Below are 14,749 nucleotides of genomic sequence, written 5' to 3' on the forward strand. Positions count from 1 at the left end.
CTAATAAGTAAGGAGCATCACACGACAGTTAAGAAGTCAGGCTTTTGGGGCACCTGGCTGGCTCAGCTGGAGAAGCATGCGACTCTTGACCTCGGGATCGTGAGTTTGAGCCCCACATTGGGTTCATAGAGATTACTTAAATAAATAAACTTTAAAAAAGAAGAAGTCAGGCTTCTGAGCCCGGCAGACGTGGGTTTGGACTCCTGTTCTCTCACTCCCCAACTGCATGACCTCCAGCAAGTTATTAAACTGCCCCAAGCCTCAGTTTCCCCATCTATCAGAGAGAACACAAATACCCACCACCCGAGGCACCTAGTGCTGTGAAGCAAATTGTCCCAAGATTTAACGACCTCAAACAACATTAATGATTCATTAGCTCTCGTCATTTCTGTGGACTTTGGGGGCACCACTGTTGGGCGCATCTAGCACAGGGCCTCCGGTGAAATTGCAGTCAGATGAAAAACCAGAGGATTCATTTCCAAGCTGGCTACATCAATAAGCTGGCAAGTGGATGCCAACTGCTGGTGGAATGTCTTCTTTCGATGGCCCTCTCCAAATTGCTGCTTGGGTGTCATCATGGCTTGGTGTCTGGATCCCTCAGAAGGAGCAATTGGAGGCGCCAAGGTGGAAGTCCATAATGCCTCTTCTGAGCTCACCCTGGAGATCACACCCCACACTCCAGCCATGCCCCATGGTGATTCAGCATGAAAGGGGATGACACAGGATGTGGATAGCAGGAGGTGAGGGTCACAGGGCCATCTTGAGGGCTGATCACCACATGCACCAGCTGAGAAGATGTTTACAAAGAGCTCAGGATGTACCTGCACTGCATCCATGATAAGCCATGGTGAAGAGCAAATATAACTGCTCTTCATAAATAGGTCTCAGGACACTGAGCCCGGAGACACTAAGTGGTTCGACTCGTCATACAGCCCACTGGTTTTGAGCCAGCAGGAGCAGGTTTTCTAACTTGCCTCTTCAGGGTCCCTCCTTCCATAGAGAAAATCCCAGTACAGACACAGAGGTGAGGGACCACTGGCTAGAACGAAGTAGTCACCAGAGTTGAAGATGAACAGATGTCTCAGAAAAAATAATGGGGAAGCTGTTAGAGGATTCTGAATGTCAGGCTGAGGAAGTCATTCTCCTTTCATGGAAAAGGCCATGGGGAGCCATTGAGGAGTTTGGAACAAGAGTAACTTAATCCAAACCCGTGGGCCAAGTTTGTTCTCACAGCTGTGTGTGGGGCAGATTGTGGAGGTCTCGGAAGGAAGCAGGCCACTGGGGCAATCCAGGCATCGGGGATGAGGGCAGCGACAGTGGGAAAGGAGAAGCGGCCTGGCAGACACAGGGGCTAGGAATCCCATCCACGTGCCCCCCGTGGATCCGGGTTCATTAAGGACTGAGGAGGCCAGGGCCCGAGGCTTAGGTGATAGTGGCTCAGCGAGCTGGCCTCTGTGCGGTGCCAGGGAGAGCTGCCTCTCCAGTCCAGCCTCCAGCCCTGAGCCTCACTTCAATCTCCAGTGTGGGAGGCCCAGGGACATTCAATACAACTTGGAAGCAGGACTTTAAAACAAATAGTCTGCCTTTCCTCTTGTTCCCAGCTCTGCAGCGTGGAAAACTGAAGCGATGAAGGACTAGACAGAATGGAATGTATGCGTTCTGAGCTCAGCCCAAAGGCCCTCCTCCACGGAAAGGTTCACTTCCTCGGGGCCGAAGGTGCTGGGAGGGAGGGTGTCTCAGGCCAGGCTGTCAGTCCCAGCCTCCCCTCCCTGATCAAATCTGTCCGGACCACTCCCTCACGCTGTTCCGGGCAGGGCTTACCTACTCTCAGCACTCCTCTCCCGGTTTCCCAGCGTGACCTCTCTCCTGACACTTAGGATGCCCTGATAACGTGGGGACAGAGACCGGAGCCCCAGGCATCGTATGGCCCTAGGATCTGAACACTAGGATTTTGCTTTCCAAGTACAAGCTGGACGAATAATTTTCTCTTCTACTTTCATCAGTTTTACATCCAGACACGAAGGTTTCCAGTCGCAAGGCCAAGGCCATCCATGGGCTGCCATTCATCTCACAGGGAGAGTAGATTTATCACCCATTTTCCAGGACAGCAAAATGCCTTGTTCTAACAAAAAAGTGTGGCAATTTTCTAAAAGAGGGAAGCAAAGTGACTTGAGAAAGGAACATTTTGTTTTTCCAGTTGGCACAGCGATTCTATATGGGCTAGAAGTGGATCTATATACACATAGGTTTTATTGGCCTGAAAGAACTTAAAAACTGGATTGGAATGGCTTTAGACAGGGCACTCCAGCTTAACACCCACTCCCTACTTCCTTATACTCTTAATCGCTTTTTATTCATTTATTTGCCTACCTAGCCCTGATGCCACATGAGTTTGCAGACCTGAGATACGACACAACACTGCATAAAGCAATCTCTTCCCTCCTTGGGAAGCAGATGTTTGCAATCTTCTTTCTACGGCTTCTACTACCCATCCTATTTCTGGGGTCCTACAGGTTCTATGGTAGATTAGCCTTTCTCTAAAGCACGGTCTTTCACCTATTTAAAGACTTCCATCAGAGTGTCTCTGAGGCCCGCTTTTCCATATTAAGCATACTGTCTTCCTTCAACTGTTTCACTGGACATTGGATTCCCTCACCATTATCAGAACGTGCTCTGTCATCCTCTTAAAGAGGGGTACCTGTGTAAGGGGAAAATACTGCAAGCATGGTCTAATCCCTTGCAATTCGAAGTGTCGTCCAAAAGCCAGCAGCATTAAATATCAATTTGGAGCTTGTTATAAATGCAGAACCTCAAACCCCACCCGGATCTACTGAATCAAGATTCTCCAGGTGATCTGCATGCACAAATCACCTCAGAGAACGGACTCTCTTTGCATTAACGTAGCCTAGGATTATATTCGCTTTTGAAGGTAATTATGTTACACGGGTGACTCTGATTCCTGTTACCTGAAATCCATACTTGACCACACTGCTAAGCCGCATCTTCCTGTGTCATATTACAGTTTTATTGAAGCATTTAACAGTCTGATTACATGTTGATGAGTTATACATGTGCCTAGACTAAGATCTTAAGGACAAAACACAGATCATATTTACCCGTCTTCGGTGCCAAGCCAAGGCCCGGATACATAATGGTTGTTTGTGTAAGAATTAAGAAAAAACATAAACAGCAGCTGAAATGATAAAGGAAATTGAGTCACGCTATTAAAACAATTTGTGACATGGCTTGCTTGCTCTGGGGCTAGGTTTCAGGGACTGGGCTTCTCTCACTTCTTACCTCTGCCCCCTTGGCATCAGCTTTGGGACCTGGGCAGCCCCTCCCTTGGTGTCCTCAAGATGGCGCCCAATGTTGCTGAGAGCCATAGCCTTTCTCATTCAAGGCCAGTGGGCAAAGAGTAATCTGGAAACTTCAGGGGGTAGAAGCTTTTTTCTTTTTTTTCTTTTTCAGCAAACGTCCCCTCTAGTTTCATTAGCTTTCATGGAGTTACCCCCTCATTTCTGAGCCAATCCCTGAAGCCAGGAGAAATTAATATCCTCAGGGGTTCAAGCCAATGAGGATCCAGTCTTAGAGCTCTTCCAGCTCTGGCTGGAAACGGAGGGGGCGGGGCTCCACCAGGCAGTGAGGAAAAGCTGCTGGGAGAAGTGGTGGCATGGATGCCGGGGAGACAGCGAACAGACGTCTACCATGGTGCTCAGTAGGTCTGCATTTCCATTGCCTTTGAATCTTGCAATTGTCCTCCAGGAGGTCCAACATTATAGCAATCACTAGCATTGGCTATGGCCAGAAAACTTTTCTATTTTTAAATGACACACAAATTATTATGCTCCGTTGCATTGTTTCAGTGATCGACTTTAAAGGGCCCTGGCTTACCTCCTCCTGGAATAATAAAGCAGTCACAGGAGTTCTTCGGGCCACTCCAAAAACCACTCCAGAGCGGTTTGCCACACATAATAGAGGGTGCACTTGAAAGGCAGCATCCAATGACCAGTTCTGGCTGAAAACTTTTGCGTTTTTTGAAAGTTCAATAAGCACCAGAAGTGACCACAATGTGTTTGAAACTTTATAGCATGTGTCTTCAGGAGACAAAGTGCCTAAAACTAGATGGAAAGACTTGTAATTTTTTAAATTAAAAACTGTAGACAGGAGAGGTAACAGTCAAAGTAAAATAAGCATGAATCCTACATTTTTGTTTCAAAAATAAAACCCGAGGTATGGGGAAAATTGTAATATGGAATTCAGAAATCTGCTTTGGCCATATGCTCTATTGCATGTTCACTGTGCTGGCTCTCCTGGCCCAAAAGGCTCTCAATGATGGGTCAAGCTTAGCTGGGAAAGACATAAAACCGATGGGACCAAAGGCACAGGGTGGGAAGGGGGGCACATTTTCTATCCTCACCTTGGTGATCAGAGGGGAAACTTACCACCCCCGGCCTCTCCGGACTACACTACTGGTCTAGGTGGTCATGTGAGAAGATGGAAGGACCAACACTGACCATCACTACCGCCAGAAACACTCAGGCCTGGTCAACTCCCAGGAAGGAGGGCAGGTGTGTGATCTTCACAAATGGAAGGCAGCCTAAATCGGGACCCGGCCTTGTCCATCCTATCTCAGAAATGGTTTGTGTGGATCCTGGCTCTACCGCCTACTCAAGGAGGGAATTGGTGCACTCACTCACTCACTCTCAGCTTCGGCGTCCTCATGTGTAAAATGAGGGCAATGATACACCTGTCATAGATTGATGTGAGAAAAAAAAAACAGCTCATGTGACAAGTGCCTGAAAATGTCCAGGAAAAGCAACCCTACAAAGGCCATTCTCCCTCCTGCCCCTGCTCAGTCCCATTCAGTGCTCCAACCGCATCAACACACAGCTGAGGCGCTTTGGTGTGATCACAGGCCTCTCGTAATTTCTCTGCTTCCTCCAGAATGCCCTGCAGCACTTAGCTCGTACAATCATATATATGTGATAAGTCATACCTGCAGTAATTGGATTAAGATCTGAAAATCTTCCAGTTTTCACATAGATGTAAAAACAACACAAAATGACCACAAGAGCATGGCCTCATCTCTTAATGAACATAAAATCTAGGGAAAGTTTAGTTTAATAGTAGACTTAATCAGAGCTTTTAAAATAGCAGCAACAGGGGAACCTGGGTGGCTCAGTCGGTTAAGCCTCTGGCCTTCAGCTCAGGTCATGATCTCGGGGGTCCTGGGATCTCAAGCCCACGGCAGGCTCCCTGCTCAGCAGGGAGCCTGCTTCTCCCTCTGCCCCTCCCCCTACTTGTGCTCTCTCTCTGTCAAATAAATAAAATCTTTTAAAAAATAATAAAATTAAATAAAATAGCAACAACAAATATTTCTCCTATTAGACTGTAAGGTCCTTGAGAGTTGAGTTCTCTTTTATTCAAATTTATATTCTCCTGAGGAACACGGGGAGAATATGCTTTCCCTAGAAGACGGGCCATCCTGTTAGGAGATGCCAAAAGGAAGGATAAAATGAAATACTTTGAAGGGCTTATCACTTTGAAAGGCATAAAAGGCTGCTTAATTGCTATAAAATAAAAAACACAGAAATCACAGTTAAAATTAAGATTAGACTTGCTACCTGATGACTACAGAAGTCACAATCTTTAAAATTTCTTCAACCTCAGATCACTCTCGAGAACTGGTGACCCCTGGCCTTGAGACAGAAGATTTCCTATCGGGTCTAGCTTTGATTCCATGTCCTCTGTCAAGTTCCTTTTTCTCTCCAAACTTCAGTTTCCCTAGCCACACAGGATATTAAATAACAAGTTTTCTAAAATCCCTTACAGCTGTAAAATTAGGTGTCCAAAATTTCTGCACATACTTGTGGCGAGTCTTCTCTGAGAAAGGCACGCTGCTAGGTGCTCCAGAGAGGCATGAAACAGAACAGACCCGGACTGTTCTCAGTAGACTCGTGGCTTGTTAAGTAATAAAACACGAGGACACAAATAACTGTGATTTGAGGCAAGAAGGGGTAATGACCATCCAAGAGGTACTCACAGGGAACTTGCACCATATAGACGAGGACTGGCTTTGTGGAGGGATGGCATTCATTCCTGCTTTGATGTGGCAAGGCCAAGCACAACTATGACCAAGATACACAGAGCCCTGCCCTCAGAGTGCCTAAAGGCTGGCTGGCAGAAGAGAGAATTCAGAGCGGGAGGAATTCCAGGCAGAGGGACCCATGCGTTAAGACAGGAAGGCAGAGCATCATAAAGCACACAGGAGTGAGTCCAGGCTCTGTGCAGAGGCAGACAGTGCACAGGAGATCAGGATGAGGAAGGGTAGAGAGGTAGGGTGCACCTCACGTGGCGTCCCTGACACGCCAGGCTACAGACTTAAATCAGTCCAACAAAATCACCTACAACTCTAAGAGACTGAAAGCTTACTAATCGTCATGTGATCCCTCACTTTGCATCCAAATACACTTTGTTTACTGTAACTAAAAGGAAGACACCTGAAAGAAAATTCCCCCAAAAAAGTAACTGAGATAAGTTTATTTGCAGAAGAACATCTGAACATCAGGTACAGTGTGATCCACAATGATCCAACAACAGCCGTGACTCGTTCTGGGGGTGCTCTTATGCAGTTTGGAGGAAACATCAGCTGAACACTTACCAAACCTCAAAAAGCCGTCTAACCTGAGTATTACACAATACATAATGACCATGACACAGTAATAAAAATACAATAGCAAATACTCACTACTTTGTGAGCTACAGCAACAATATAAACAATTTAGGCCCTTTTTTAAAAAATGAAAAAAATAGATTACAGCTTTATTTCAAGCATTTTCAGTTGAATACAACTTTATATATTTTCACTCACAATAGACAGCAAAAGAATGCCTTCTGAAGTATCTGTAGATAAAATATATTACTTGTTTAAATGTTTGCACTCGGAAGTGCACTTTACCAGGTAGGAGTTCAGATAAGAGAATGAAACTGTGCTGGGCCAAAATCCTGGCTGCTGATCAAGACTTGTATAGTTTTCGTATCTGTCTAAAAAAGTTTACGTCGGAGAAAAAAGAAGGAGAACGTAAAGAGAACCAACATTATTCTTTTTCAGTGAAGCAGTCTAATGGATTCCAAGTGTGTCGTCCCGAAGTTGGATCCCATCCAGGCCGAGGAGCCAAGGGAGCTGGGAGGAAAGTGCTAACTGGACACTACAGAGATGGCCACTGATAACAGAGCTTCTAGAGGCCCCGGGCCACACGGGCTGAAGGGCCGCCAGGACCACTGGTACAAAGGTAAAGTGCGCTCACTGAACTGCACACATAGAGCTCCTAGGAGGGTTAACAGTTCTCGACAGAGGTTCCTGGTTGTAGTTTACAATATCTGCCTTCACCACCCTCTGTCATAAAAGAAAACAGAGTTATTATCAGCACATCAGAACATTTAGAAAGAGCTTGTTAAAGTATATTTTTATTTTCTGAACTGTGGTGAACTCCTGATGACAGACATCATAAATGAAGCCAGAGCTGATATTAAAAGAATCAATCAGAACAAACTGATGTAGAGCTGAGATGTTGGGGAGTGAGGGGCTTCAATTTGTTTTTTGTTTTTGTTTTGTTTTTTGTTTTTTAAGGATGGAAGAGCAATTCCTTTACTGAGTCTTCCCTGGTTTTATGACATTAACTTGATGTTACCACAAGTCTAACACAAAATTGACACATCAATAAGAAAAATTAAAGCCTAGTTATAATTTAAAGCAAATGAATGAGAATTAATCATTCACATACAATAATTCATAGGCAAGACTTCATAATTTCAAAGTAAAATATGTCATTATTTATTAATATTTAAATAAACCATTATACCCAGCCATAACTTTTTTAGAATGTCTGCAGCAATTTGTGAGTTAGTCAGAAAATGTGTAAATGTTAAATAGGAGCCACATATAAAGGAGAAATGTTTTGAGCAAACCAATTTTTAAAACTTTTCCAATTTTTAAAACTTTCCTCCCAAATCCCTAATTTACTTCCAGAGAGCTCACTATTGGGTTATGAATAATGACTCTAACAAAATACAGAATGAAAAATTTAGAAAATTACCTCATATTCATGTTTTTAAAATAATTTAAACCAAAAGACACTTTTAACTCTTCTTTCCATCCCTCTAACCCACACTTCAAGGAATATCTTCAATGATGAATTTAGCAATATGCCCTAAGTAATAATTTAAATTAAAACAGCTCCTTCACTGTTCTCAACTCTATTACTAAGTCTGCACACAGAAGCAGACAAAGAAAGGTAATTCAAGGCAAATTTTAAAAATACCCTTTCAATTACCATGCTATTTCAGGAAAAATGGGAAGGACTGAATAATGAAATAACTGTCTCAACTCTCCACTCCACTGCACATGTGATAAACACAACCATAAAGACAAATATGTTTGAAAGCAACTGAAATGTTATTTTAATTTGCTCCAATTCCTTGTTTGTCAGTCTCCTGGCAAAGAATCAATTTTTCAAAGTTCTAAAACAGGCCTTACAATTAACAATATTAACTCCCAATCATGTACAATAATCATTTGAACTTCTCTACTCATAAGGAATAAAGAGCAAGATAGCATCCACTATTCCCCCGCCCTCCTCCCACAAATTGCAATCAATTTACCCATTAATACCTGCACTACTGTACTGAACAGATTCTACTCTGAGCAGAGTTGGTATGTCGATTATCTTCTTCCGGGTACTTCACTATTTCTGCCCTGACAATATGCTGCCAATTCCATACAACATAAACAAGATGAAGAAGAAAGTGGGCAGGGGGGGAAGAAAAGAAAGAAAAAAAGGAAAGTATGTTCAATGACTGAAAATAGAAGGGAACATCAAAGCAGAAAAAGAAACAAACACATAAATTTAAACATGTCACAGAAAAAAACAGCAGAATATATGCATATAAAAGGAAAGAAAATGAATGAAGATCCATGAAACGTTATGCTTTGCAACTCTATTTAATTATTGAAATAGACATGTCTACTGAACCTTCCAGACAAGATGGGAGTTCTACTTTTGGTATCACAATTACACATTATACCTATAACACCCAGAATTTCAGAGGACAACAAAGAATTACAGGGATTTTCTATACTAAAGTGCAGTAAAAGTATTTAATTCCATCTTCTTCAACAAACATTACTAAAGATCTATGTGCCAGTCACTCTACACTGGGAATGCACGGTTGAATTACACAATCTCTGTTCACAAGGTGCTCTGGACTAAATGGGGAGAGAAACATGTACACAGCTAATTGCCATACAAGATAAGAGCTTTACTAGTGGACTCATAATATCTTGTGGGAAGAGAGGGGAAGGAGTAATTAATTTTCTCTGAAGGTGGGGAGTGGATGCATAAATCTGAGGAAGCCATGTGCCACTTACAATCTTTACACTTAATATCTATTACTTGTCAAAGACTTCTTTTTGATGCTCATTCCCTTGTCCCACATAACCCTCACCTCCATGCTTCCAAATTCCATATAGAAATGAACAAATCCAAAACACATTTTCTATCATTTAAGAAAAAGTCCTGACATACAGTATTTAAGCACAATAGCTACTGTTTCAAATATCTAAAGGAGTTTTGCTAAATAAAAAATCAAAACTACTTTGATAGGTTTTGGATTGCTATAACCCTTAGGATGAAAAGAGCATGTACGACAAGTATGTATGATAGCGATAACGTGCTCCCCTCAAATTTCTTAGACTTAAAATTATCCTCATTTTTTTTATGATTTCAAATATCTTATTTCAGAAAATCTTTCTTCATATTAGTATCTATTAATTAACACATATAGAAACACATATTAACATGGGCAGTTTTTTGTGATAGTATTTATAACGATTGGATAAACAACTGAGAGTAAATGAAGAGGATTCTATGGTATATTAGCCTTGGATGGGCTCTGCTCCAATTCTCTAGCAAGCAGCATTAACTTCTGGACAAGACTCATGATTTACTAGGCATTCAGCCTGATGCTATCAGCAGAAGCATTACCAACTGCCACATGAGGTATTAACGTTGAACACCATTATCTGACCTCCCCAAACCTAACTGTTTCATGCCAAACTATGGGTTACAATAAAGAAAAGGGATTTTCATAATCAGTAAGCAACTCATTAATCCTCCACAATGTTGGTTTAAACCCTATCCTATAAACACAACCAGGTTACTGACCTGTGGTCAAGACATTTTGGTTGAAGTATTGACTAACATAAATGACTTGGATTTTCACCATTGATTTTCATCAAATTAATGAAGAACTAACAAGGCAACATCTTTCTTGGAGGCCTTGGCTGTGGTGACATAAAGCTTTGTACAAAGTTTCTGAACTGGAAGCCAGACTAATAAGGCTCTGCAGATTCAAAACTTTGCTTTCTATGAGGAGAAAAACATGATTTCCATGCCATAAACTTCATGGTGGTTTCATAGTAGTCAGCTTGTTTACAAGCCATTCATTGATGTTTTCAGAGAAAATGTTACCTACAAAACACCAACTTTTACTTGTGGAGCCACAAAGTACACTCTGCTATTATTCTCTGCTATTAGTTAATGGAGTGAAAATAAAGAAATGGCCCTAAGAGCAAAGAAGCCGTGTGGCTGAACACCGGCTTAACCCTTATTTTGTCAGAGTATTTATTTGTGAGTGGATACTGGAAATGGAAGCGGCAGCTATGCAGAGGGTAAGCAAGAAAGCAACCTGGGCGCTGGGGCAGGAAGGTGTAAAGAGTATAGAGATGGGCTCTCGGGAGGACACTAAAGATCAATTTGGCCAATTCTGCAACTGTGTCTTAATCCAGACAGTAGTAACACATTTGCCATTGCAAAAGTTGCAGTTTGTCATGTTCAGGATATGGAGTAAACATACCTTGAAGGCTTAAACACTCGTCAGTATCACTCATTCAAAGCTAATCACTGTTCTAGATATTGAAGACATTCAGATAAATAATACATAATCTCTCTTTCTGAGATGTGTAAGAGTCTAGCATGGAATACAGAGATGTAGACTATTAAAGAATATTATGGTTGATATATATTCAAACTGCAACAAAATTAGAGATTACCACTTAAAGCATGGTTATAGCATTTTTTTGAAGCATGGAACTTTGTACATAGTAGGAACTTAAAAGAAACTTCTTTTTCTTCCATATAATGTGTCCTTACATGCTGCCAGTAACTTTCATAACTTTGGGTGCATGTTACTTTAACACTTTGGTGTTCACAACCTCCTGATCTTTTTAAAAACACAAGGTTTATCTACATGGTCTCTAAAGCCCCACATTTAGATCTTGAAACTATATAAAAAAATAACTTTAAAATGTGAGGAGGAAAAGAAAAATATGGGATATGATATGGAAATCCATTAAGCAATGTTCAGTATCTGAGGATTAGAATAGTTTGTACAAAGCAAGTATGTTCTACAAGGAAGACAAGTGATGTTTAGGATAAGAAAGGAATCTCAGTGCAGTTTTTGTAAACAGATTGGCAAAAATGATAACGATTAACATCTAGGTAAGAAGAATCTAAGTTCCTTGTGGCTCCTTAAGGAAGGTCAATATTCAGATAAAGCTAAAGAGAGGGACCCTAGGATCGGGGGTTAAATGGGCACCTGAGCTGTACAGTTATGTGCATGCCTAATACACACCAGGCCCTGTGCTAGATGTGTTCATATACAGTATGAAAATATTCAGAGGGGACCTCAGGAATAATATATATATATATATATATATGTACACACACACACACACACACACACACACACACACACATATTTTTTTTTTTTTAGCAAGTTTAGTATCTCAGACAGGAGAGAAATTTTTGTTTTGAGGAAACTAATGCTTACCAAGTTCAAACCAAACAGAAATTCATAGTTTATTAACTGACAAGTGAAAATGTCAAGGCTTAAAAATGCTTAAGAACTCTTGGGGCGCCTGGGTGGCTCAGTCAGTTAAGCATCTGCCTTCAGCTCAGGTCATGATCCCAGGGTCCTGGGATTGAGTCCCACATCAGGCTCCTTGCTCAGGAGGGAGCCTGCTTCTCCCTCCGCCGGCCACTCCCCCCTGCTTGTATGCTCTCTCGCTCGCTCTCTCTCTGATGAATGAATGAATGAATGAATGAATAAAACCCTTACCATCAAGTATATATGGCAAAACCTCCTTGCAATTCAGACTGAAAGAGACAAGACACAGGAGTATGCATTTTCTCCTTGGATTATCTGATGTATTACTGAAAAGCTGAACGCTACACCTCTGAGAGCATAGCAATTGGAAATTCATTTTTTTCCCTAAAGGTTTGACGACTTTGTAAACAAACAAAAAAACGTGAACAATACGAGAAATGAGGACATTTGTTAACAACTAGTCCCAGCTTTTACACTATCTTAGAGGAGAACAGCTGGGGGAGAAAAGAGAACAGATAAATGATACAAATGCAACTACTGCTTAAATCGGGGACTCTGGACAAGGCATCTAGAGTGTACATAAGGAACAAACTAGGTTAGACTAAAATAGCAGAATCTCTTTATATAATCACTGAATGGAACCAAGACTATAACCTGATTATAAATACCTATGTCACAAACTGAATTACTATAGCATCAGTTTCCATGTGACTGGTGAGTCTACCAACTAGCTCCTTCTCCAGAAAATAATACAAACACTTTCAAATGTTATACCAAATTCCCTCAGGAATCTTTCAAAAAACACAGAAAACAAGTGTGCATTCTCTTTCCCTCTTTGCCTTGCGTCCCTGCCCCACTTCTTTTTCTCTCCCACTCTCTCACCAGTTAGAATGGCCATCATCAGGAAGAAGGCGATAAATGTTGGGGAGGATGTAGAGAAAAGGGAACCCTTTTGCACTTCTGGGGGGAACACACATTGGAGCAGCCACTATGGAAAACAGTGTGGAGGTTCCCCCCCCCAAATTAAAAACAGAACTACCATATGATCTTACAATTCTACTTCTGAGTATTTAGCCAAAGAAAATAAAAACACTAACTTGAAGATATATGCCCCCCCATATTCATTGCAACATTAGTTACAATAGCCCAAGATATACAAACCACCTAAGTGTCCATCAATAGATGAATGGATTAAAAAAAATGTAGTACATATATGGGGCACCTGGGTGGCTCAGTCTGTTGAGCGTCCGACTCTTGGTTTCAGCTCAGATTGTGATCTAATAGGTCGTGATCTAATGGATCATGGGATCGAGCCCCAAGCCAGGGTCTGCACTCAGCATGGAGCCTGCGTAAGACTCCCTCCGCCTCTCCTTCTGCCCTTCTCCCCACACACGCACACATGTGCTCTCCCTCTAAAATGAATAAATAAATCTTTTTAAAAAATGTAGTACATATATATACAATGGAGTATTATTCAGCCATGAGAAAGGAAGACATTCTGTCATTTGTGACAACATGGATGGACCTCAAGCATGTTTTGCTAAGTGACAGATGTCAGACAAAGACAAGCACTGTGTGATATCACTTATATGTGGAATTTTAAAAGGCCAAACTTGTGAAAACAGAGTAAAATGGTACGTGCCAGGGATCGGGGGTAAGGAGGACAAAGAGATGTTGTTTAAGGGTACAAATTTAAAACGAATAGTAAATAAACCCTATAGATATAATGCACAGTACAGTGAAGACAGACAACAATATTGTATGATAATCATCAAACGTGTTAAGACATTAGAACTTATTATTCCAACTGCTAAAGAGAAAAGATAATTATGGAATGTGATAGAGGTGCTATCACTACAATGACAATCACATTACAATCAAAGTAACATGTCATATACCTTAAGTCTATCCAATGTTATATGTCAAATATATTTCAATTGAAAAAAGAACTGTGCTCAACACGGCTTGCTGGCTTGCATGTAGGTTCTTAGAAACCTCTTTTTATTTATTTTATTTTTTTTTTTTTAAAAGATTTTATTTATTTATTTGACAGAGAGAGACACAGTGCGAGAGAGAACATAAGCAGGGGGGGTGGGAGAGGGAGAAGCAGGCTCCCCGCTGAGCAGGGAGCCCGATGCGGGGCTCGATCCCAGGACCCTGGGATCATGACCTGAGCTGAAGGCAGACACTTAATGACTGAGCCACCCAGGCGCCCCAGAAACCTCTTTTTAAAATCTGAACTTTTGAAAATGTTTCCACTGAGAAATGTTGTTAATTGTGAAATCAGTAATTTAATTGGCAAAGGCACCAAATTCATCAGATTCGGGAAAGAAGAATGAGGCTTCCCTACACAAAGGATTCTGATAAACATAAGAAAAGAGGGCTTTTGTAATGTGAATTCATCTTCAAATGAATGAATTCAAAGTAAACTCCACCAACAAACTGAAGATTGAGTTAAGTGTCAGTCACATAATAAACAAGAGGGGATGCACTGAAAAGGTAATGTGCACAGGGAGGGTAGAGGGCTATGAGGTTAACACATCTGATACCTCTTTAGTTAAAATATGCCTAGATGTTAAGTCCATCCCTAAAGTCAAGATAGTAGCTTTCTGGCTCTTGTGACTAAGAGTGACTAAGAGTGAGCTAAGAACATTAATCAAGCCTCCCTAAAATTTTGCCTTTTAAAAGTATCCAAGTTAGTCCATCTCTCTGGTGTTATTCTTGAACCTGAGCACAGTGGAGACGACGCAGTATACAGAATGCTTTCCTGGGGTGGCTGCCTGTGACCTACCAGCCACCTTCA

At 41.6% G+C, this 14,749-nt stretch overlaps 1 protein-coding gene across 3 annotated transcripts in view; it reads right to left on the minus strand.

Annotated features, from left to right (window-relative positions):
- Window positions 1–6,525: 6,525 nt before the first annotated feature.
- RAB28 (RAB28, member RAS oncogene family) overlaps window positions 6,526–14,749 on the minus strand; it is a 94,635-nt gene continuing 86,411 nt past the window's right edge. Inside the window, exons 7-8 of one of the 3 annotated variants that reach the window (XM_036097338.2) lie at window positions 8,672–8,766; window positions 6,526–7,396 (exon numbers count right to left, since the gene is read on the minus strand). In XM_036097338.2, the coding sequence (XP_035953231.1) occupies window positions 8,677–8,766 (90 nt within the window). In that variant the 3' untranslated portion in view covers window positions 6,526–7,396; window positions 8,672–8,676. Of the gene's footprint in view, window positions 7,397–8,671; window positions 8,767–12,177; window positions 12,216–14,749 lie in introns of those variants that run through there. The other 2 variants (XM_078068389.1, XM_036097336.2) reach the window with 2 other exon arrangements.

Source organism: Halichoerus grypus, chromosome 3, assembly GCF_964656455.1.
Source record: "Halichoerus grypus chromosome 3, mHalGry1.hap1.1, whole genome shotgun sequence".
NCBI lineage: Eukaryota > Metazoa > Chordata > Mammalia > Carnivora > Phocidae > Halichoerus > Halichoerus grypus.